The 22,687-nt window shown below is 44.7% G+C and overlaps 1 protein-coding gene across 1 annotated transcript in view; it reads right to left on the minus strand.

Moving 5' to 3' along the window:
• Positions 1-14,498, minus strand: part of LOC111150986 (HHIP like 2) — a 43,374-nt gene extending 28,876 nt beyond the window's left edge. Inside the window, exons 1-5 of the mRNA XM_022508661.1 lie at positions 14,178-14,498; positions 9,713-10,365; positions 8,796-8,939; positions 5,901-6,232; positions 4,731-4,857 (exon numbers count right to left, since the gene is read on the minus strand). Coding sequence (XP_022364369.1) covers positions 4,731-4,857; positions 5,901-6,232; positions 8,796-8,939; positions 9,713-10,365; positions 14,178-14,498 — 1,577 coding nt within the window. The remainder of the gene's footprint in view (positions 1-4,730; positions 4,858-5,900; positions 6,233-8,795; positions 8,940-9,712; positions 10,366-14,177) is intronic.
• Between the last annotated feature and the right edge of the window lie 8,189 nt (positions 14,499-22,687).

Raw genomic sequence — 22,687 nt, forward strand, 5'->3', positions numbered from 1 at the left:
CAGGTTTTTAGAATAAAAAGAAAAGGAAGATGGGTCAAGTAGGGTGTCATATGAAACTCTTTTTTTCACATGAAACATTTTATAGATTCAAAGATGTTCAATCCCAGTGATTCTGGTGCATGGGCTTTGACTAAGAATCACTGAATAGCAACCAAGTGATACGTAAGGAGATGGGGGGAACTGTGGGAAAAACAAAGAACAATTAAATCCCAAAGACCTGACAAGTGATGATAAAGGAACTGACCGATTACTGGCTGTTCCCCATCTCTGGAACCAAGTATTACAGTATGAAAATACTACTGTCCTTTCTGAGGAAGATGGGGTAATTTTACCCTCACACCTTAAAAAGAGTCAAAACCTAGACAATAGAGTGACAATTTTTTTTTTTTAAAGAATTTATTTATTTATTTATTTGACAGAGAGAGATCACAAGTAGGCAGAGAGGCAGGCAGAGAGAGAGAGAAGCAGGCTCCCTGCTGAGCAGAGAGCCTGATGTGGGACTCGATCCCAGGACCCTGAGATCATGACCTGAGCCGAAGGCAGAGGCTCAACCCACTGAGCCACCCAGGCGCCCTAGAGTGACAATTTTTAAAAGACACTGGGAATCAGCCAATGAAGGACTATATTCCCTAAGAGATGAGAAACAAAGTAAATCCTAAAATTTTCCCAGCTTACTACCTTGAGAAAGTTTCCAGCACAAGGAAGGAAAACACAGGCAGAGACAGCAGTCTCCTTAAACTGAAAAGGAGTCCAGGAAGACCTATGGAGGAAGAGTCTGCAGGACAGACTTTGGAGAGAAGAGGGGGGTGCAGAGAATAGGCCCCAGAGAGCTGCAAAGTGTCTCCCTTGAGTATCCATCACTGCACTTAACAGCACATACATGTGAGGGAACCACCCAAATCAGGGGAAAGAATTAGAAAGGAAAGTACTTGGCACTTACTCAGGGTCAGGCATAGTGTAAAGATAATTCACAGAGCATTGGGAAGAGTTTCTAGCAAAGTTCTGCTTCAGCATTATCTAAACGAGAAGGAAAAAAGAGGATGGGGAAACAAAAACTATTTGAAAAAAATTATAGCCAAGATTTTTCCAGATTTGATGTAAGCTATAAACTCACAAATCCAATTAGTGCAACCAAAATCCAAGCACAAAAAATACGACAAAAACTACACCAACACATATCATAATGAAATTCCACAAAACCAATGATAAAATCTCAAAAATGGCCAGAGAAAACCTAACATGATAGATATGGAGGAACAAATATAAGGATGACAGCAGATTTCTCATTGGAATTAAGGCCAAGCAGAAGATAATGGACAATATTTTTAAAGAATTAAAGAAAGAGTATGTCAACATAGACTTCTATACTTAGTGAAAATATTTTTCAAAAAGGAAGGGGGAAAAAAAGACAGCAAAAGCAGAAAGAATTCATCACCAATGAATCCATTTTTCAAAAAATAGTAGAGGAAGCTCTTCAAGCATTAAAAAAAATGACATCCCCAGAAGGAAATATGCACAAAGTAATGAGGAGTATTAAAAATGGAAACTATATTTGTTTCTTACCACCACTGTAACATATCACCACAACCTGGCGGCTTAAAACAACCCACACTTATTCTCTTAGAGTTTTGGAGGCCAACATCCTGAAATGGTTTCCACTGGGTCAAAATCAAGGTGTTGGCAGGGCTGTGTTCCCTTCAGAGGCTCTAGAAGAGAATCAATTTCCTTGCCTCTTCCAGCTTCCAGTGGTTGTCCTCATGTCTTGACTCATGCGCTCACCACACCGCTTCTGTTACTACCCTGACTTCTATCTCTTCTGTCTTCAAATTTCCCTCTACCTCCTTCTTCCAACCATATTTGTGAGTATATTTAGGACCCACCTAGATAATCCAGGGTCATCTCCCAAATCAAACACAGTCTCTTTGTGACCACAATCAAACTAAATTATAAATCAATAGCACAAAGACCTCAGGAAAATTTCAGATATTTGGAAACTAACACACTTCAAACCAACTTGTGAGACGGTACGTCAAAGCGAAATTAGAAAATATTCTTAACTGAATGAAAATGAAAACACAATATATCAAACTTTATGGGATCCTGTTAAAGCAGGACTTGAGGAGAAATTCAGAACACTAAACTTATGTATTAGAAAAAAATGACAGTCTCGAGGTACTTGGGTGTCTCAGCTGCTTAGGCATCCAACTCTTGCTTTCAGCTCAGGTCATGATCTTCCAAGTTGTGAGATCAAAGCCCTGTGTAGGGCTTCTCGCTCAGCAGGGAGTCTGCTTAAAAGATTCTCTTCCTCTGCCCCTTGCTCACTCTCTGTCTCTCTAAAATAAATAAATCTTTTAAAAAAACAAAAAAAAAAAAAAAAGTAAGGAAAAGAGGACAGTCTCAACTCAGTGACCATAGTTTTCATCCTGAAGTGGCATAATGTTATTTGAATATGGACTTGGATTAGCTGTAAATGTATATTGCAAACTCTAGGCAACCAATGAAAAAGAAAAAAAAAGTATAACTAACATGCTAAAAAAGGGAAGAAAATGGAATTACATAGATTGCTCGGTTAAATCCACAAAAGGCGGGAAAAGAGTGGAAGACAAAAATAGAATAAAGAATAAAGGCAACAAATAGAAAGCAGTAAAAAATATGGTAGATATTAATCCAACTATGTCCCTAACTACGTGGAATGTTAATGGTCTGAATGCACCAATTAGAAGACAGAAGAAATAATGGGGGCACCAGGGTGGCTCAGTTGGTTAAGCCTTGACTCTTGATTTTGTCTCAGATCATGATCTCACAGTCCTGAGATCGAGCCCCAAGTCAGCCTAAACACAGCATGGAGGCTGCTTGTCCCTCTCCCTCTTCTCCTTCCCTTGCTCTCTCTCTCAATATCTCTCAAATAAATGAAAAAATAAAATATTTTTTAATCTTTTTTTAAAAGATTTTATTTATTTATTTGACAGAGACAGAGAGAGATCACAAGTAGGCAGAGAGGCAGGCACAGAGAAAGGAGGAAGCAGGCTCCCTGGACCCTGGGATCATGACCTGAGCCCAAAGCAGAGGCTTAACCCACTGAGCGACCCAAGCACCCTGAATAAATAAAATCTTTAACAAAAAAAGAAGACCAAAGAAATCACCAGACGAGACACAACTATACGTTTTCTATAAGAAAACTTTAGGCCTTGATGACTTCACCTGGAAGAAACATATAAAGAAGAAATAAAACCTATTTTAACAAACTCTTCTGGACAACTGAAGAGGAGGAGACACTCTCCAGCTCATTCTAATAAACCCTGCATTATCCTGACGCCAAAATCTGGCAAAGATATTCCAAGAAAGAAATCCCTTTCGTGAACACAGATGCAAAATTTTCCAACAACCTGTTAGCAAATCCAATCCAACAATATATTAAAAGGAAAATACATCATGACCAAATGGTATTTATTCCAGAAATGCAAGACTGCTTCAATGATTTAAAAAAAAAAAAAAAGCAATCAATGTAATTCACTATATTAAAATCTAAAAATGAGAAAACCACACGATTCTCTCACAAGATGCAAAGACGCGTTTGCATCTTGCATTTTGCATTTGTATTTGCAAAACATAACATCGAGCCTTAATACAAATTCTCAGTGAACTAGGAATGGAAGGAAAACTTCTTCACCTAATAGATGGCATTTATAAGTACCTACAACTGACATCATACTCACTGGTAAAAACGGAAACCTTCTAACCAACATTGTACTGAAGTTTAAGAAGAAGCATTAAGTCAAGAGAATAACAATAAAAGCCTTGCAATTCAGGAAAAGAAAAAGTAAAAGTATCTATATTCATAGACAAAATGATCTTCTTCTAGAAAATCCAATAGAATCTACACACACACACACACACACACACATACAAGCCAATTGAGCTAATAAGAGTTTGACAAGGGGGCACGTAGGTGGCTCAGTCGTGAAGTGTCTGCCTTCGGCTCAGGTCATGATCCCAGGGTCCTGGGATCGAGCCCCACATCAGGCTCCCTGCTCATCAGGAAGTCTGCTTCTCCCTCTCCCTCTGTTTGTGCTCCCTCTCTCATTGTCTCTCTCTGTCAAATAAATAAATAAAATCTTAAAAAAAAAAGTTTGACAAGGTTGCTGGACATAAGCTATACACACACACACACACACACACACACACTTAAATATACATAATAAATATATAATAAATGTGTAGTAAAAAACTGGAAATAGCCAAAACGGGAGACTACATGAATAACTGGTATTATATTCATGCACTTGAATATTACAAAGCAATAAAAGAGAGAAACTGATACATGTGACAACAGAGATGAATCTCACTGATGTTACTGAATGAAAGAAACCATACACGTACAAAAAAAGAATGCATATACACAATTCCATTTATATTAAATTCCAGAAGCAAAATTAACGTGATGGCAGTGGTTACCTCTGGCCGACGTGTGTGTGTGTGTGTGTGTGTGTGTGTGTGTGTGTGTGTGTGAGAGAGTGAGAGAGAAAGGGGTGGTACTGACAGGCAACAGGCCAAGAAGGAACCTTCCAGAGTGATGGAAATGTTCTGCATCTTAACATATTTACAAGGGTATATATTGTAAAACTTTATCCAACTGTGCTCTTAGAGACTTTGTCTCGCCACATGTAGTTTGTATCTCAATAAAAATGCTGAAATAAAAGAAATGAAAGAAGATACCAATCCCTTCTTACCCACTCATGAAGTCCCCAAAGATGTAGAGGCCACTGAGATTTGGGGATTCACACCCACGGTAGACGTATCCTCCAGTGACTGACTTGCCCACTGCATGACCATAAGCATAGATTGGCAGAATGTCACCTGTCCATGAACAAAGAGAGTGTCACAGCTAAAGACTGAGACCTTCAGGTGCCTGGGTGGCTTAGTTGGTTAAGCATATGACTCTTGATTTCTGCTCAGGTTATGATCTCAGGGTCCTGAGACCAAGCCCCTGTCGGACTCCACTGAACACGGAGCCTATCTGGGATTCCTTCTCCCTCTCCTGCTGCTCTCCCCCCAACCCTGCTCATGCACACACACACACACTTTCTCTCTCCCTAAAAAAAAAAAAAAAAAAAAAAAAAAATTTAGAGCTTCAATGAGGAAGATGGGGATTTTAAATGTAGCTGCCTGATTGAGTGGAGAATGCTTTCTCTCTTGGTCTTTGGAAGGGCAGGCAGCCAAGAGAATCATGCTTATTTTTCTCAACACACCAACCACAATATTTGTGAGCTTCCCCTTTGACTGGCCTCTGGAAGCCGAGAGGAAGCCAAAGACTGCCCCACCTGTGAGGCAGTGACCTGAGAACCCACACACCTAAGTGTATTCCCTAGGCTGACATGGCAGATACTCAGGTTTAAGGATCTGAAAATCTTGTGAGGGTCTCTAAAACTCCTTTGCAACTTATGAGGGTCAAAAAAGATTTGGCACCACTGATTAAAAAAAAAAAAAACGCCTGAAAAGCACATCTTGATGGACTGTACCACCAGTCTGCATATGGAATACCATCTCAGTGGGCTGGGCAAAATGGGAATAAGTGAAAAACAGAGCCACCAACTTTCCTCTGCTGGGTTTTCTCAAATTAGCCTAAAAACCCTGTGGGTAACTAATCTAAAATAGAGATTCCTCGGTCAATCCCAGTCCCCGAACCCAGGCGAGACCCGAATGCATCAGATCAACAAGCACTAACCCAACATGTTTCCGGTGCCTGTGAATGGAGGGCCAACCTGGAAGCTCGATCCCACAGGCCATAAACAAAGACCCCTGAGTGACCCGCAGGGCAGAACTCCCAGGTCATACTCCCCACCTCCACCTCCAACCCCCTCAGTCCACTCCAGAAATCACCCAGAGAACTTCTGACTTACCCAAAGAGGCATTGTGACAAAGCTTCCTGTCGTAACACTCAAACCCTTCCTTGGCCCTCCAGCCGTAGTTCCCGCCTTTCACAATGATGTCAACTTCTTCAAACCTATTTTGTCCCACGTCCCCACAGAACATCCGGCCTCGGCCCCGGCGCGTGACGGGGTCCCCTCGGTCCACGGCACAGCGCCACATGTTTCTGACCCCATAGGCATACACGGCGGGGTGGGCCCCTGGCTCGGCCACGAACGGATTGTCCGGGGGCACTCGGTAAGGCCTGCTGTCTGAGCCTGCCCTGTTCACGTCGATCCGTAACACCTTCCCCAGCAGGGAACTTCTGAAAGGAAGAACGCCGGGGAACAGGCGCAGGATAAACACGCAGAAATGGATGGCCGGGTCATTGGCGAGTTTTATTTGTTCCGTTTTTGAAGCCTCCCCTTACTGTTTTCCAGAGCAGCTGCACTATTTTGCATTTCCACCAACAGTATACGAAGTTTTCTGCATCTTCAGCAACACTTGCTGTCTTTTTGTGTTTGGGTTGTTTTGGGGGGGAAGGGGGCGGTGGAGGGAGATAAAGAGCCATCCTAATGGATGGGAGGTGATCTCTCATTGTAGTTTTTGATTTACACTTCCCTGATGAGGACTGACACTTTCCATACATCTGTTGGACATTTGTTAATCAGATGAGTAGGTTCTGGAGATCTGCTGTACGTCTGTCCCTATAATTAACAATACCGTATTTACACCTACAATTTTTGTTTATGCTTAAATTTTTTTAAGAGGGTAGAATTCATGTTAAGTGTTCAAAATTTAAAACTAAATAAAATAATGAAATATAAGATAAAATAAAATAGCACCAGACCAGAGACTGCCCAGGAGGACCTACTGATAGTCAACGCCAAACAACTACTAAGAATCACATGGGAACACAGGGTTTTTTAAAGATATACACACGTGTATACAAGATCTATACATAAAGTCATCTCTGTACGAGACACATAGACTGACTTATGCAAAATGTTAAGACTTGGGTTGCCTGGGTGGCTCGGTCGTTAAGCGTCTGCCTTGGGCTCAGGTCATGACCCCAGGATCCTGGGATGGAGTCCCACATAGGGCTCCCTGCTCAGCGGGAGGCCTGCTTCTCCCTTTCTCACTCCCCCTGCTTGTGTTCCCTCTCTCACTGTCTCTCCCTCTCTCTCTGTCAAATAAATAAATAAAATCTTAAACAACAACAACAACAACAAAATGTTAAGACTTGCCAAGTTTTGGCTCAGGGAAAACCAGAAGGCATAAATCGGATGGGATCCTGGCCCATACAACCCAGAGCAAGCAAGTTGAAGCTCCAATTTTTAAAATGTTTTCAATGAGATGGTTTCTCTCAGGTTGGGTTTAACGCTATGAATTTTTTTTTTTTTCATATGAAACATCCTTGTAGCGAGGCCATGTTTATCTTTTCTGGAGTGTTCTGATTTTAGTATATGTGCTGCCAAAGTGGGCACTAACACTATGAATTTTTAAAAGGAGTTGGTTTATTCTTCCTCACAGAGCACTGTGGTCACAGAAAGGACAGAGCTTTCAGGAGGCTCTGCCACTGACTGCGGCCTCTGGGCCTCAGTTTCCTCATTTGTAAAACAGGCTAGAGAAAGACAACCTCGCAGTGTAGTTGTGGTTTTAAGGGCTAAATGAGTTACCCTGCCTGTAGCAGGTGACTCGATTCCCAACAGTAGGCATCTGACAAATGTTAGCTCTTGATTATTTTTTTTTTTTAAGATTTCTTCATTTATTTGACTGGGGACAGAGACAGAGGGAGAGAGACAAGCAGACTCCCCACCTGAGCCGAAATCAAGAGTCAGCCACTTAACCGACTGAGCCACCCAGGCGCCGCCATTAGCTCTTGACTACTTTAACTTCAATATTTTATTATCGAGGATAATGGCATTCAAGTGCTTGCTGTTACAAAGGACATCAGGATCATGGGCTTTGATCTAGGTCAGCCCAGACTCCCCTGGACTCTCGCACTAGCTTGTCTGAGTTTGAATTTTGGTTCTGCCACTCACTTGCTGTGTGACCTTAGGCAAGCTACTTTACTCCTCTGTGCCTCATCTTCCTATCAGTGAAATGACTATCATAATACCTACACTTCATAGGAGTCCTCCCTTCCATTGTATTTCTGAAGTGACTCCCATACCAGGCATTATTTGAGTTGGTGGGGACACATCAATTTACAAACAGATAAAAATCCCTGCCCTCGTGGGATGTTAGAATTATGTTCTTGGGGCACCTGGGGGGCCCAGTCAGTTAAGCATCCAACTCTTGGTTTTGGCTCAGATAGTGAGATGGAGCTCCACGCCAGACTCTATGGTCAGCATGGAGTCTGCCGGAGTTTCTCTCTCCCTCTGTCCCTCCCGCTCTGTCTCCCTTGCTCTCAAATAAATAAATAAACAGAATTACATTCTTCAATATACACAAAGTATTCAAAACAGTACCTGACACACAGTAAGCATTCAAAATATATCACGTATTAACTATCTTCTCACACGTGTCCAGGGCCTAGCACAGAGCCCAGAGCGTGGCACTCAATAACATCACTGAGTTGAACTGAAATGCGTAAGATCTTGGTGAGGTAAATACTGTCACGCTAGTACATACTGAACACTCTGAATTCGTGTCCCCATAGCACTCTGAGAGTTACACGGAGCATCTACAGTATTACTTTCCAGAATACACTGTGCCTGAAATTCACAGGACAGAAAACCAAATGTTTCTCCCACGTGCCTCAACAGAGGGGGCTACGTCTTGCAGTACGTGATTTGGGTTTGATGCTCCGGAGATTCCATCTCAGCAAAAACATCCCAAGGGCTCTCGCTAAAGGGACAGGAGCCCAGTTCCCCCCAGCTTACTTGTTCTGAGCATTTCCAAACTTGCCAAAGGGATCCCCAGCCTGTCCTCCATCCCCAGTGAAAATGTACATGTAGCCATCCACACCAAAAAGAAGTTGTCCGCCATTATGATTTGAGGCTGGTTCTTCTATCTCCAAGATGACTCTGGAAGGAAAAGAAACTGTGCATTAGGTTTTGATATGAGCTAAAACTGCATCCTTTTCAGACACCCAGAAATGACTGGCCCAAGTCAGCCAAGTCCTGCTTCAGAGTTTCCAAGAATCACAAAGCTTGGAGCGCTAAGACTCCCCTTGTTCCCCAGTATGACTGCTTCATGGATAGTTTTTCTTTCCTGTCATGATTTCATGAGCTGTAGACACAGCCAGGGTAACAATCACCTTTTTCTGGGCCTTACTCTCTTGCTCTACCAGAACTCTTAATCCCTTCCTTTGGGCAACCCAGCAGGAGTTAATCTGTCAGTTAGGTGTCCATTTCAATCCCCAACCTCGCTGTTTGGGACAAGAGACACAAGGCAGAAAGAACAAGAAGGAAAAAAGACAGACTGGTAGGGTGGCAAGACCACAAGCTTGGAGTGACAGAATTAAGTCCTTCATCAGACCATGCATCTAGGGCTCTATGGCTTTGTGCCACAGCTTTCTGTAAGGATAATATCCATGTTCAAGGCAAAGGGCCTGGAATTCAATGACCACACAATAATCAGAGGCCACTATTATATCTAATACATTGATATTATCTATAATCGTTTCTCAAACCCTTGTGGCTGCAAGTCTGCCATCTCCCTACTGATGACTCCTTGGTCAGTGTTATAAGCTAGTGTCTCTAAAACCGGAAACATGTCCCTTTATCATCTCAGAGGACACACTGGCATTATTTTGGAGTGCAGTACAGAGTTGCTCATTCTCATGGGCATATCTCACCTTTCTGATCTGGGGTCAGCTTTGTTGGGATCAGCCCGAGAAACCTTCATCTCACTAATCCGGATCTTTTCTACCTTCTTCTTGCCCAGACATGAATAATAAATATAGAACTTCCGGTTGCGGCGGAATCTGGGATGAAAAGCCAACCCCAAGAAGCCTCTCTCATCCCCTACCCAGGGAGTAGTCAACACGATCTTCTTGAGGTCCAAAAAGGGCTGCTCCAGGCGGCTCCCATCAGGCAGGTAGACCCATACCACGCCCACCTGCTCAGCCACAAAGAAACGATGGGTGCCGTCCCCAGCGTGGACCATGGAGACCGGGTTCTTCAGCCCATTGGCCACCTCGGTCAGGCAGAGCTGCAGGCAGCCCTGCTGGTCCTTGGCCACCACACCCAGGTTGCGGTTAAGATGGTCATTCCTCAGGACATTAGGGAAGCAATAGTCCTCGTCAGGAAGGTTGAGGAGGTGGCAGAAATGGGCACCATCTTTTTCATGTGAGCCCTGCAGGTGACGGTCATTGGTCAGTAGGGAGATGGCAGAGTGACAGCTGGAATGGAATGCGGAGCAGTAGTCAGAGCAGAGGCCAGGAAGGTTCCGGAGGGGCGTCCGAGGGTTCTCAGCATCGTAGAGATGAGCGGCATAGGGTGAGCACTCCTAGGAAGAAAAAGGAAGCTTGACTGGTAGTCAGACTGGCCATGGTGGGGCTGGTCCCAATTTTTGAGCACACAGGAGGAAAATGGTCTAGGAAAGAATCAGGATTCTGGAGTTTCTATGAGCAACGACTGGTAAAGCTCTTTTCGGGGACCCCAATTTTCTGGCCAGTTAGCGCTCCTGGAAGGCAAAAAGAGGGAGCAATATTTCATGTTCACCATACCTTCTTTAGCATATTAACTTCGTTCTTGACACTTTAAAGTTTTAGTAAGCGATGACTTTTTTTTTAAAGAGTACTAATTTCGGGCCGCCTGGGTGAACCACCCGGTTAAGTGTCTGCCTTGGGCTCAGGTCAGGATCCCAGTATCCTGGGATCCAGCCCCCACATCAGCTCCCTGCTGGGAAGGAGTCTGCTTCTCCCTTTCCCTCTGCCCCACACCCACCCCGCTCATGTTCAGGAACGCTCATATAAATAAATAAAATCTTTAAAAAAAAGAGAGAGAGAGAACCAATTTCCCTACCGTTCCCTTTATTATAAATGCTGTATCTATAAGACTTTATTCCTTTTTTTTTTTTTTAAGATTTTATTTATTCACTTGAGAGAGAGCGCACGAGACAGACATAGCAGAAGCAGGGGGAAAGTGAGAAGCAGTCTCCCTGCTGAGCTGGGAACCCAGACGCAGGGCTTAATCCCAGGACCTGGAGATCCATGACCCAAGCCGAAGGCAGATGCCCAACCATCTGAGACACCCAGGTGCCCCAAGACTTCTTTTACCCAAATCCGAAGCAATGTGGCAAAAGTTTTTGTTAAATCTGGGTATTGGATACACGTTAAGTATTTAATTTTCTGTGCTTTTCTATATGTTTGAAATAGTTTATGATTCAAAATAAAATCACCAAACTAGACATGCGATGTATCACTCCCAGAGATTAGGCATCTAGTCATTTCTTCACTTACTTATAAAACTATGTAAGTGCTTCCTGTATACAAAGCAAGACGCTGGGAGTTACACAAATTTGAGGCATGGCTATGGGGCCACAGTGCTCTTTACACAGACACACACAGGACCCACCTGCCAAGTACCTGTTCCTCAGGGCTCCCTACACCACGACATTTTTTTAGGAGGAAAATAGATTATTGTGGGCAGACAACTACCTCCCGAGAGTAATGAAAGGCAGGCAACTGGGAATAAGTAATAAAGGCCGTTTTTAAAGGGTGCACTTTGGGGCCTCAGACAGATCCCACTGGCCCAAGAACCCCCTTTCTGATCACCAACCCTTCTGCCAGCAGTCGCCAGGGGGACCATCCCAGCCTACCTGTGTTCCCTGCCACCTAACAAGGGAAGAGCTGCATTTCTCAGATGTGCCTGAATTCCCTGTTCACTCTTAATTCAATCCTGATGGGAGGTTGCAGAGCAAGCTCCTAGCTATTAGAAAAAAGGGAAGAAAGAATCCTTCGAGAAGATTCAGTGTCTCTCCTTGGATGGCCTGTTTCAGTTCAGGAAACCTGTCAGAGCTGCTGACAGGAAGCAAAATGAACTGGTCTGAGTCTCATCCCACTGGCCTGTTCACTCTTTTTTTTTTTTTTTCGTTTTTGCAGTACTTTTATTTGAAGGCTTTATCAAAAATACAGCCTTTCATGAAGTATTTTTGAGAAGGGAGAGGCAGAAAGGAGCATAGAGAAAAGCTAACATGTCTGCTCTGTTAGCTCACGTTCAAGTAGGACCATTTCTTTTTTTTTTACATTCATTTAAATGATATACTTGAAGCTGAAAGTGCTGTTACAGGACAGGCGTTTGCCTTTGCATCTCCCACACAAATCTTGACGATGGGGCCTTTTAGGGTCAACGTGGCGAACTTTTACAGTGCAGGAGCATCTAGTCTGTTTACAACTTTGACAGGTGATATCCTCCACTCGGTAAGGGTTGTAAGACTTCTGACAAGTTCTGGAGGAGTGGAATGAAGAGGGGGGACAGAGGGGGCCGTGGAAATATAACCAGCATGGCACACGCTTGGGCAGAAATTTAGTCCGCAGAATTGCTTTGACTCAGTTATCTCAGGACAGCATTTCTCTATTTAAGGAAAGTAAAGCCCAGAAGAGTTTCCCGTGTGGTGTCAGACTCTGTTCTCTGCATGGAGAACAGGGAAGGGGGCAAGATGCACCAAGGCTGTTCTAATGGGACATACACTTGGCCCGGGCCCGAAAACCATGAAGTAAATGGGTTGGTACTGTTGGGACTCCGTCTTGGTGAGATATGATCCAAAGGGCAGAAGACTCAGAGCCTGAGCCTCTAGATTTGTGCCTCAGCACGGTCTGACCTTCGACAAGTTCTTTAAAACTCCAGACTCCTTGGAGCCCCTGGGTGGCTCAGTGGGTTAAGCCCCTGCCTTCAGCTCAGGTCATGATCTCAGGGTCTTGGGATCAAGCCCTGCGTTGGGCTCCCTGCTCAGCAGGAAGCCTGCTTCCCGCCCCTACCTCCACCCTGCCTACTTGTGATCTCTGTCTGTCAAATAAATAAATAAAATCTTTAAAAAAACAAAAACAAAAACAAAAAAACTCCGAACTCTTTAACAGTAAAATCAGGATCCTAATAACTTCCCGCAGAATCACTGCTGGGAATACACTCCGTTCGCGGAAAGAAAGAGGAGGGGACTTGAGACTAAATAAATAGACTCATGTAGGTTATTCTGATTCCTCAGATCCCTCCAAGAGGAGAGCTGCTGAATTTGACTTTCGGAAACTTCTCCCAGTAGGGAAAGCACGGGGGAGGGGAGCCCTAGGGAGGGTGGAGACAATTTCACCAGGGGGCATCTCGGAAACGAACGATCTTGGTGTTGCTCAGAAGAGCCCAGCTTCGGCCCCCCATGGTTATTCCGGAGTTAATTATCCTGTTCCCCGCTGAGGGGTGGTGCCTGAGGTAGGAGAGTACAGCCCCGGGGAGATACCACCCAGGTGGCTGGATTCTGCGTCGCGATCTACGGTGTGCCCTGCCCATGGGGAGAGGGGGCGGCCAGTGCGCTCGGAGCAGTGGAGGCGGGAGGGCCCAGTGGCTGCGCCCACAGGCTCAGCGGGGTCCCAGATCACAGGTCTGCCTGTACTCCCTCCTCTTCGCCCCCACACCTCATGAGAGCACCCCTTCCCGTGGCAGCCTCTCTCAGCGGCCGTCCTCCAGGGTGACTCTCCCCTGCACCCTGAACCCCTCTTCCCAGAATTTGGTGATGGGGGATGCCTGCCAGGGATGTGGATTTTGGCCCTTGGAGAGCCTGCAGGAGCAGAACCTCTGTGAGTCACTGTCTCCCAGCAGCTTGAAGCCCTGTCAGCCCAGCTCCAGAATGCCGGGGAGAGCCCCCCGACTCTGCCACCACCATCATCACACCGGAGACCCCCTGGCACAAATGGGCCCCAGCAGGTGCCACCACTCCAAGGCCTCGGTAACCACCGCGGCTAGGCACTGCGCCCCGCTCCCAGGGCAGTGCAGGGAAACTCCAGGCAATGCTGCCCGGAGAGCTCCATGGGGGACACCCATCTCTGCCTTCGGGGTGAGAAAGCCCAAGGACCAGCGGACCCCCTGGGGGTGGGGAGACCCGCCAGAGGTCTCCAGGTGGAAACCAAAGCCAGCACCCCCTCGCTTCCGTGTGCGCATCCAGAGACCGGAGCTCTATGGTGAGACAGCTACCAGGAGAGCTTTCTAAAGGGCCAGTGGCCAAGGAGCCCCCCCAACCCCCTTGCCCCAGGACCCACGCCACCAAGCCCAGCATCCGCACTTTGCCAAGCTGGCTCCCTCACTACCGTGCAGGGTTTCACTCAGGCCTACCTGGCACAGGATGTCCTTAACGTAGCCCCCACACAGCTCATGGCCCCTGAGGTCAAAGTAATCCATGATGTCCCTGTACCGAGCAGCGAGGCGGCGGTCCTTATGCTGGTCACAGCAGCCGAAAGACTCGTAGTCTGAGCAAAACTCGAGGTGCACCGGGGGCTGGAAGGGGGGCCCATAATCCAGGCACTGGGGGTGTCCCTGCGGCAAGCCCACCTGGCCCAACCAGAATGTGAGGCAGAGGTGGAAAATGCCAGAAGAAGTAGGGAGTCTGAGGGCCCAGCTGCTCAGAGCACCCCCAGGAGTGGATGTCCTTAGCATTTTGGGCTCTGGAAGACTCCGGCTGCCGCGTTGGCTCAGGTTGGCTCCCCTGCTGTGCTCTAGTTCCCTCCCTCCCCCCCACCCTGCACTCTCTACCCCCAGGGTGTTTTCTTCCTTCCTTTTATCCCCGCCCCCAAGGAGTTCCCTGAGGTGGTTTATGAGCGGTGCCCCTTCCGCGGTGTGGGTAGCCAAGTGCCTCCTATGAAAACAGTGAGAGGTGTCCCCGTCCCCTCCAATCCCACCTAAACATGAAGCTGGTGCAAGTTCTGACCCTTACTGCTGAGTGATTGGGGTGCATGGCTTCTTAGGAAAAGGTTCAGTGGTGTCAATGGCAGGTCTGCTGGGATTCAAGAAAACTGCTAAGAATTCCTCGGGGTGGGGGCGGGGGAGGGGCAGGAAATTCACATTTTGTTTATAGCTTCTTTCACAAGCCTGAGCTGCTGGGAGTCTCCCGGAGAGAACACGTGGGATTACAGATTACGTAGTCCCAGGGGTCGGAGTGTGCAAGGGAAAGATGCAAACCTTCCAGTAGTGCTGAATGGCACCACCGGGACTCCGGCAGGGATCTGAGAACAGGGAGGGGCAGTAGGGGGAGGCAGGGGGAGCCGGTAGGAGGAGGCACGGGGAGCCATGCGGTCCCTGTGATCTGGAGAGGGCCATCCTTGCAGTGGTAGGAAGAGAGGACATGCCGTAAATCCTACATCCACAGCAGGAGCAAGAAGAAGGGAGGGAGCGTGGCCCGGGGGAAACAAGGAGTCAGCAATGGGGGCTACTGGACAGCGTCCCCAGCAATCACAGAACATCTGCGTCTTTATTTGTGCCAGCTCTATGCTCGCTCTCGGGGCATACCTCTGCACTTAGGATATGTTTCAACATTAGCATTTAAGAATGTGTTTCACTTTATACCTGTTCCTTGCACATAACAAGGCTTGGCTCAATATTTCTTAAATGAGGGGCACCTGGGTGGCTCAGTCGCTTAAGCAGCCGCTCCTGATTTTGGTTCAGGTCGTGATCTCAGGGTTGTGAGATCAAGACCCACATCAGGCTTAGCGCTGGGCATGGAGTCTGTGTGAGGTTCTCTCTCTCCCTCTCCCTCTGCCCCTCACCCTTCTCTCAAAAAATAAAATTTAAATATATATATATAATGTATTATATATATTATATATATATTTATATTATACATTATATTATATATATTATATATGCATGTATGTGTGTGTGTGTATATATATATATACAAATATATATATATTTGTAATGAGTGGATGAAGGACATGGAGTCCCGAACTCAAACAACCCCAAACCCAGACAGAGGCCTGAACCTGGGCATAAGCCTGCAGAGGCATCACCAGAGTTCACTTTCCTTCTGGTACCTTCCATGGCTCTACTCCACTCTGAAATTTCCTTATGGGCAAAAATTGCCCTTTGAAATGCCCATGAAATCAAGATTCTTCTCAGCCTAGATGGGCTTCTATGGAGGGTTCCTGCTCACCACCCAGAAGAGCCTTTCCAGGGTGTCCTCAAGAGGGCACAAGGAGCCCCAGTCTAGTCAAGTGTGTGCTGACATTGCTGTGGCTTATGAAGGCCCGGTGGCACCTAAAATACAAACAAACATCATTCTCATAACTAAGGGAAAAGTCAGGAGGAGGGAGTCGTTAAGAATATTCGACAACACATCTCTGCTTTCCTGTTTGTACTGTAGTAACATCCCTAGTTGAATACTGGTTTTTAAAACATAATAACGCACCCATGAATCACTGGTGTCTGTGCTGTTTCCAGGGGACTGTTTGCTGGAAGGTTAGATAATGTCATCGCCCTGGAAGCCTTGGGCAGGAGGAGTGACAAACACAATGGCCAACTGCAGCCAGCGGACTCATGCACCACGACCTTCTTGGAAATGGGAGGGAACAGCCTGACCCCAGGAGGCATAAGAGTCGGTGCATTCTCTCATTCCATGTGGACCTGAAAGTACTTTTAGGTATTTTATTGACATTTATGTCTCAGTTTTGCCTTTGCCACAAAATATACTGAGTTCAAAAGGAATGCCTGCTTCTCGGAAAATAATTCTTAATGACTGTGTTTAAAGAATTATAGCGGGGACACCTGCGTGGCCCAGGGGGTTCAGTGTCTGCCTTCAGCTCAGGTCGTGATCCCTGAGGGGGCCAGTAAAAATCTTTTAAAAATAATAAGAAAAAATAAAGAAGTTTAGCTCAGTTTGTTGAGTGTCCAACTCTTGGCTTCAGCTCAGGTCATGATCTCATGGGTCATGGGATCAAGCCCTGAGACCTGGTCCATGCTCAGAAGGGGACTTTGCTTGTCTTTCTCCCTCTGCTTCTCCCCCTACTCGTGCACGCACACACTCTCTCTCTCTCTCAATAAATAAGTAAAATTTAAAAAACAAAACAAAAAACCTTGGACATAATAATTCCTATCCACCCAGGACATATAAATTCAAATCAGATCTTAATATTTTAGGCAAAGAGGGATTTTAAAATTACCAAGAAAAGATCAGCTAGTAGGTCCCACCAGACATATTGACACATACATTTCTGATTATTAAAAGATGCAATATTTCAGATGGGACAACATAATATTTTCAGTATAATTATATATGTGATTATATAATCATTATGCAGTTATTAATTTACCATCAATATGCTATTATCATGCACAAAGCATTATTCTGAAGGAGGAATGTCGGACAGAAAATGGATGCACAAAACACACTTTTTCAAGGAGTTTATGCTCTGAGAAGAAAGGACCAATAACACTAGGCAGATGATATGAAGGTAACAATGAGAAACAAACTCCCCCAGGAGGGAGAGAGAGCATCAGGCTGGAGTGGCTAGGAAAATCCTCAGGAGGGTTAAGCAGGGTGCTCAGACGAGGTACAGATGGAGAAGACCAGGAAACAAGTTTTCACTGTTACGTGAGCTTTGGAGCTAAGTCTGAACTACAAGTTGGGACCAGACTGAGTATCTGAAATCACCTGTGCTCCAGTCTTGGAAGCAAACAGAACTTTTAAAAAAAATACTGTATTCGTTTGCTGGGGCTGTTGTAACAAAGTATCACAAACTGGGGCTGAAACAGCAGGTGCCTCACACTTCTGAAGCCTAGAAGACAGAGGTCAAGGTGACAGTAGGGTTGGTTCCTCTCAGGGCCATGAAGAATCTGTTTACTGGTAATCTCAAATATTCCTCAGCCTGAGGATAGGATACCCCAATTTCTGTCTTTGTGTTCACAGAGAATTCTGTTTGTGTGTGTCTGTGTCCAGATTTTTCCCTTTTATGAGGACACAGTCATTTCGAATTAGGCCCACCTTCATGACCTTACTTTAGCTCATCTCCATAAAGACCCTACCTCCAAACAAGGTCACTACTGTGAAGGACGGGAGCTTAGGTCTTCACCATATCTTTTTGGGAATACACAGTTCAACCCATTTCAACCCAACACGCTATTTCATATAGCAAGGGCACTTTTTTTTTTTATAAGTTTATTTTTGTAGTAATCTTTACACCCAGCTTCAGGCTCAAAGTCATGACCCCGAGATCAAAGTTGCCTATGCTCTTCCAGCTGAGCCCACCAGGCACCCCTGGCAAGTGCCTTTCAAAAATATTGTTGGAAGGTTCAGGTTTGGTGTTTATTCTAGCATCATGTCATGGAATAAGACAGAAAAAGTAGAAAAAGAAGTGTTCTAGCTCACTCCCTTCCATATAGTTCAGTTTTCTCTCTTGGTTTATCTGCCTTCTCACCATATGGAAATGAACAGGTGTGTTTGAGATTAGGGAATGTATTAATAACTCTCTTCATTTGTATTACAGTATATAAAGTATTTCCTAATCTCCTTTGAACTTCACAAAAATTCTCTGAGGTAAAGGGGAAATGCTGTATTCCCAATGTACAGACAAGTGAATTACCTCTGAGATGCTCCATGAAACGTTTAGGGTCCTGCTTTGGTTGAATGGGAAAAACGGCAATAAAATTTAGGTATTCTGGAACAACTGGGTGGCTTAGTCGTCTAAGTGGTTAAGCGTCTGACTCCTGATTTCGGCTCATGTTGTGGGATCGAGCCCCGCACTGGGCTCCACACTGAGCACGGAGTCTGCTTGTCCCTCTCCCTCTGCTCCTCCCCCTGCTTGCGTGCTCTCTCTCTCTCTAAAATAAATAAAATCTTTAAAAAAATAAAAATCAAAAAATTAAATTTAGGTGTTCTGGAATGTAGCCCAGATCTTGTGCATTCCATCACGATGTATCAAAACATGAGAGCAGAGCAATCACTTCTACTTGTTTATCTTCATTTGGAAAACATGTGCGCCAGACACAGCCAGCCAACTGAAGAGTATGTTGGTAAGATGATGTGAATTCTTGGTACAGGCATAAGGGGAGCTTTAAGCAGACAGCAGGCAACTGTTATCGTGGGGCTGACAGGACAGAAACTCAGGATCTGCCTCTACTTGCTGAGTTAAAGCATACATCTGTATCTGTGTGGACCCACAGAGAAGGTTCTTTGGAGGACTGAAGAGGAGTGGACTTTTATTTGGTGTGTGATTATTTCTTTGGGAAGCATGCATCTTGGATGGAGGAAGAGTTTCAAACAACAGTTTTTAAACTTTCTCTTTTCTTTTAAACTTGACTCCACGCCCACCATGGGGCTCAAACTCACAACTCCGAGATAGGGAGTCACCTGCTCTAAGCACCGAGCCAGCCAGGCACCCCAAATACATTAAATTTTTTTAAAGATTTTATTTATTCACTTGACAGACAGAGATCACAAGTAGGCAGAGAGGCAGGCAGAGAGAGGCGGGGAGGCAGCCTCCCCGCTGAGAAGAGAGCCCGATGTGGGGCTCGATTCCAGGACCCCAGGATCATGACCTGAGCCAAAAGCAGAGGCTTTAACCCACTGAGCCACCCAGGCACCCCTCAAATAGATTAATTTTAAAAATTAACTTAATCAGATGTTAGTCATGGGATCTATAGACCACATCCATCAAGGGTCTGCTTATTTCCTTTTGAAATATTTAAAATACATTCTAATCCAATCCAGTCAAAAAAACCCCTTGTGCTATAAATATGGATAAATAGCTAGATCCAAAAAGGCCACATTTACTCCTTCATTAGGTTTGGGGCGCCTGGGTGGCTCAGTGGGTTAGGCCTCTGCCTTCGGCTCAGGTCACGATCCCAGGGTCCTGGGATCAAGCCCCGTGTCGGGCTCTCTGCTCTGCGGGGAGCCCGCTTCCTCCTCTCTCTGCCTGCCTCTCTGCCTACCTGTGATCTCTGTCAAATAAATAAATAAAATCTTAAAAAAAAAAAAAAAGAATAGTTTGGTCTTGTGTTCGTTGTTCAGTTTCTTTTCCTTTTTTTTTGTTCATAATAACAAATGTTACCATTTATTAAGCAAAACACAACATCAAGACTCAAGCTAAACATTTTTCAGATCACCCCATTTTATAGAATAAACCTGAGGCTCAGTTAGGTGAGGTGCTTTGTTGAATCTAGACCTTCTGACTTCATAAAGCTTATTGGTTTTTTGGTTTTATTTCTTTTTGGTAAGTGTCATTGATAAAATTCGCACACCATATGGTAAACTCATTTAAAGTGTACAATTAAATGCTTTTTAATATATTCAACAGAGGGAATTGTGAAACCATCACCCCAAATTGGGGATATTTTTCATCACCCCCAAAAGAAACCCTGTACCCTTTGGTTATCACTCCCACCTTATCTTCCCATCCACCTCCCTTCCCCTGCCCTAGGCAATCTCTAATGTACTTTCTTCCATTCCTGTAGACTTGCCTACTCTGGACATTTCATATAAATGGAATCTATACTGTATGGTCCTTTTCATTGTTCAAAGTAGCCTGAAGTGCACCAAATGCGGTAAATCACAATCCTTGGCCCATGATACACCGTCAACATTAGTCCAGGAAAAGCCTGCCGCCTAATTAAAACACTAGACCATTAGCAGTAATTCACATCCCTTACCCTGCTTTTCCTCCACCCTATTGCTCTGCCTCTCCCATCCAGAGGTAACCACCTGTTTACCCCGTTTTATTTATATGGGGTTTCATCACAATCTGTATGCATTTATAAACATTTTAGTCATCAGTTTGAACTTTATAGTTTGAACTCTAGGGAGGCATAAAGCAGTAAGTTGGGACTCATTTCTCCCACCCGGTAGGTTACTGAGATCCGCCTATGCTGATGTATAAAGCTACAGTTTATTCATTTTTCTTTACGTGACTCTACCACAATTTGTCCAATCTCATGCCAATGGGCATTTGTGGGGTTTTTTTCCTAGTTTTCCCGCTATGATGAACAGTGCTACTGTCTCTTGGCTTACAGGTACAAGCATTTCCCAAGTAAACACTCAAGGATAGTCTTAGTAAATGGTAAAGCAAGTGTTTCCCAAAATGACTACAGTATTTTACATCCCATCAGCTACTATGAGAGACTCTGTGGATCCACCTCTCTTCAACCTCAGTATCTCCATTTTTGCTCACTGAGCGGGTCAGAACTGGTATCCCACTCCACTCTGGATTTGCATCTCCTTGGCTTATGTGTTTATGGTCCATGTTTACCCTCTGCTGTGAAATACTTGTTCATGAGCTTGGCCCACTATTTCTCTTGGGTTCTTTGTCCTGTTTACTGATTTGAATTTATTTTAATCTTTTGTCAGTTCATGCATTGCAAATACATACACATATAAACATCTTAGTCATAACCAAAGTATATGTTGAATGTATATGTTTATATCTTTTTCTCAACAAGACTTTTTTTCTTTTTTTAAAAAATTTTAAGTAATCTCCATACCCAACATGGAGCTCAAACTTACAACCCAGAGGTCAAGAATCACATGCTCTACTGCCTGAACCAGCCATGTGCCCCACAAATATTTTTCTTTTAATAGGCTGTACTTAATTTTCTTAAAGGTATCTTTGATAGGAAAAAGGTCCTAATTTTAATTTAGTTAGTTTACATATCATTTAATCTAGATAAAATACATGAGACAACTGTTTTCAAAGTAGTGGGCAACAGACAACACAAGACTGGCATTACTAAACTGAAACTCATAAAATAAGTTCTACAATAATAGTCTAACTTCCCTGTCTTGGGACTTCTCATGGGCAGTGCATTGCGTCAGAGTCCAAGCAAAGCATGACAGTCCCACTAAGCTGGTGAGCCAGAGATCAGAGTTTGGGGCAGGTGAGCAAGGAGGACCTGTGCAGACTGAGTGATCGCAAATGTGTGTGAAGCCCTCAAGTCCAAGGTTGATGGCTGGATGGTAAGCAGCTTGAAAGACAGGGGTGTTTTAGTAGGAAGCATTAACCCAACGATTACACGATTTCTGTATTTCAGAGGTTTCTAGGAGAAAACAAGACTTTAAATTATCTTTATTTAGTTCCTGTTACTTAGTGTCTAAAACCAGGATGAAGGATGGTCACTTACTTAAGATTTGTTAAGTATTAATTATTACCCTAGGTGTTCACTATATTTTTCATTATTCAGAGCAATCTGATGAGATAAATCCTACTGTCTCTCATCTATGGGTAAAGGAACTATGAAAGCTCAGTAACCTGCCCAGGAAGTCACAGAATTACCTAATGATAAACCCAGAATTCAAGCTGACCAGTCACTTGAGACCTCACACTTGGCCAAGGTGCCCTTTGCCCCTTGTCGTAATACCAAAAAAGGAAGTGGATTCCTTTCCTAAATCCTTCTCTGTTTCCAAAATCCTCAACAGAACTCATGACATATATATAATTTTTAAAAATTTATTTGAGAGAGAGAGATAGAGAGAGCATGCACATGCATGAGCTTCCAAGCACCTGGGAGCAGGGGAAGGGGTAGAGGGAGAGAAGCAGACCCCCCCACTAAGTGCGGAGCCCCATGAGGGGCTCGATCTCATGACCCTGAGATCATGACTCAAGCCAAAATCAAGAGCTAAACACTCAACCTACAGAGTCACCCAGGCGTCCTCTACTATATTCTTTATGATGGCAAACCTAACATGGATCATTCAGAGTCTTAAAGAAGAGGGGCGCCTGGGTGGCTCCGTGGGTTAAGCCTCTGCCTTCAGCTCAGGTCATGATCTCAGGGTCCTGGGATCGAGCCCTGCATCAGGCTCTCTGCTCAGCGGGGAGCCTGCTTCCTCCTCTCTGCCTACTTGTGATCTCTGTCAAATAAATCAA

This window comes from Enhydra lutris, unplaced genomic scaffold (assembly GCF_002288905.1).
Source record: "Enhydra lutris kenyoni isolate GAN:26980312 unplaced genomic scaffold, ASM228890v2 scaffoldscaffold25, whole genome shotgun sequence".
NCBI lineage: Eukaryota > Metazoa > Chordata > Mammalia > Carnivora > Mustelidae > Enhydra > Enhydra lutris.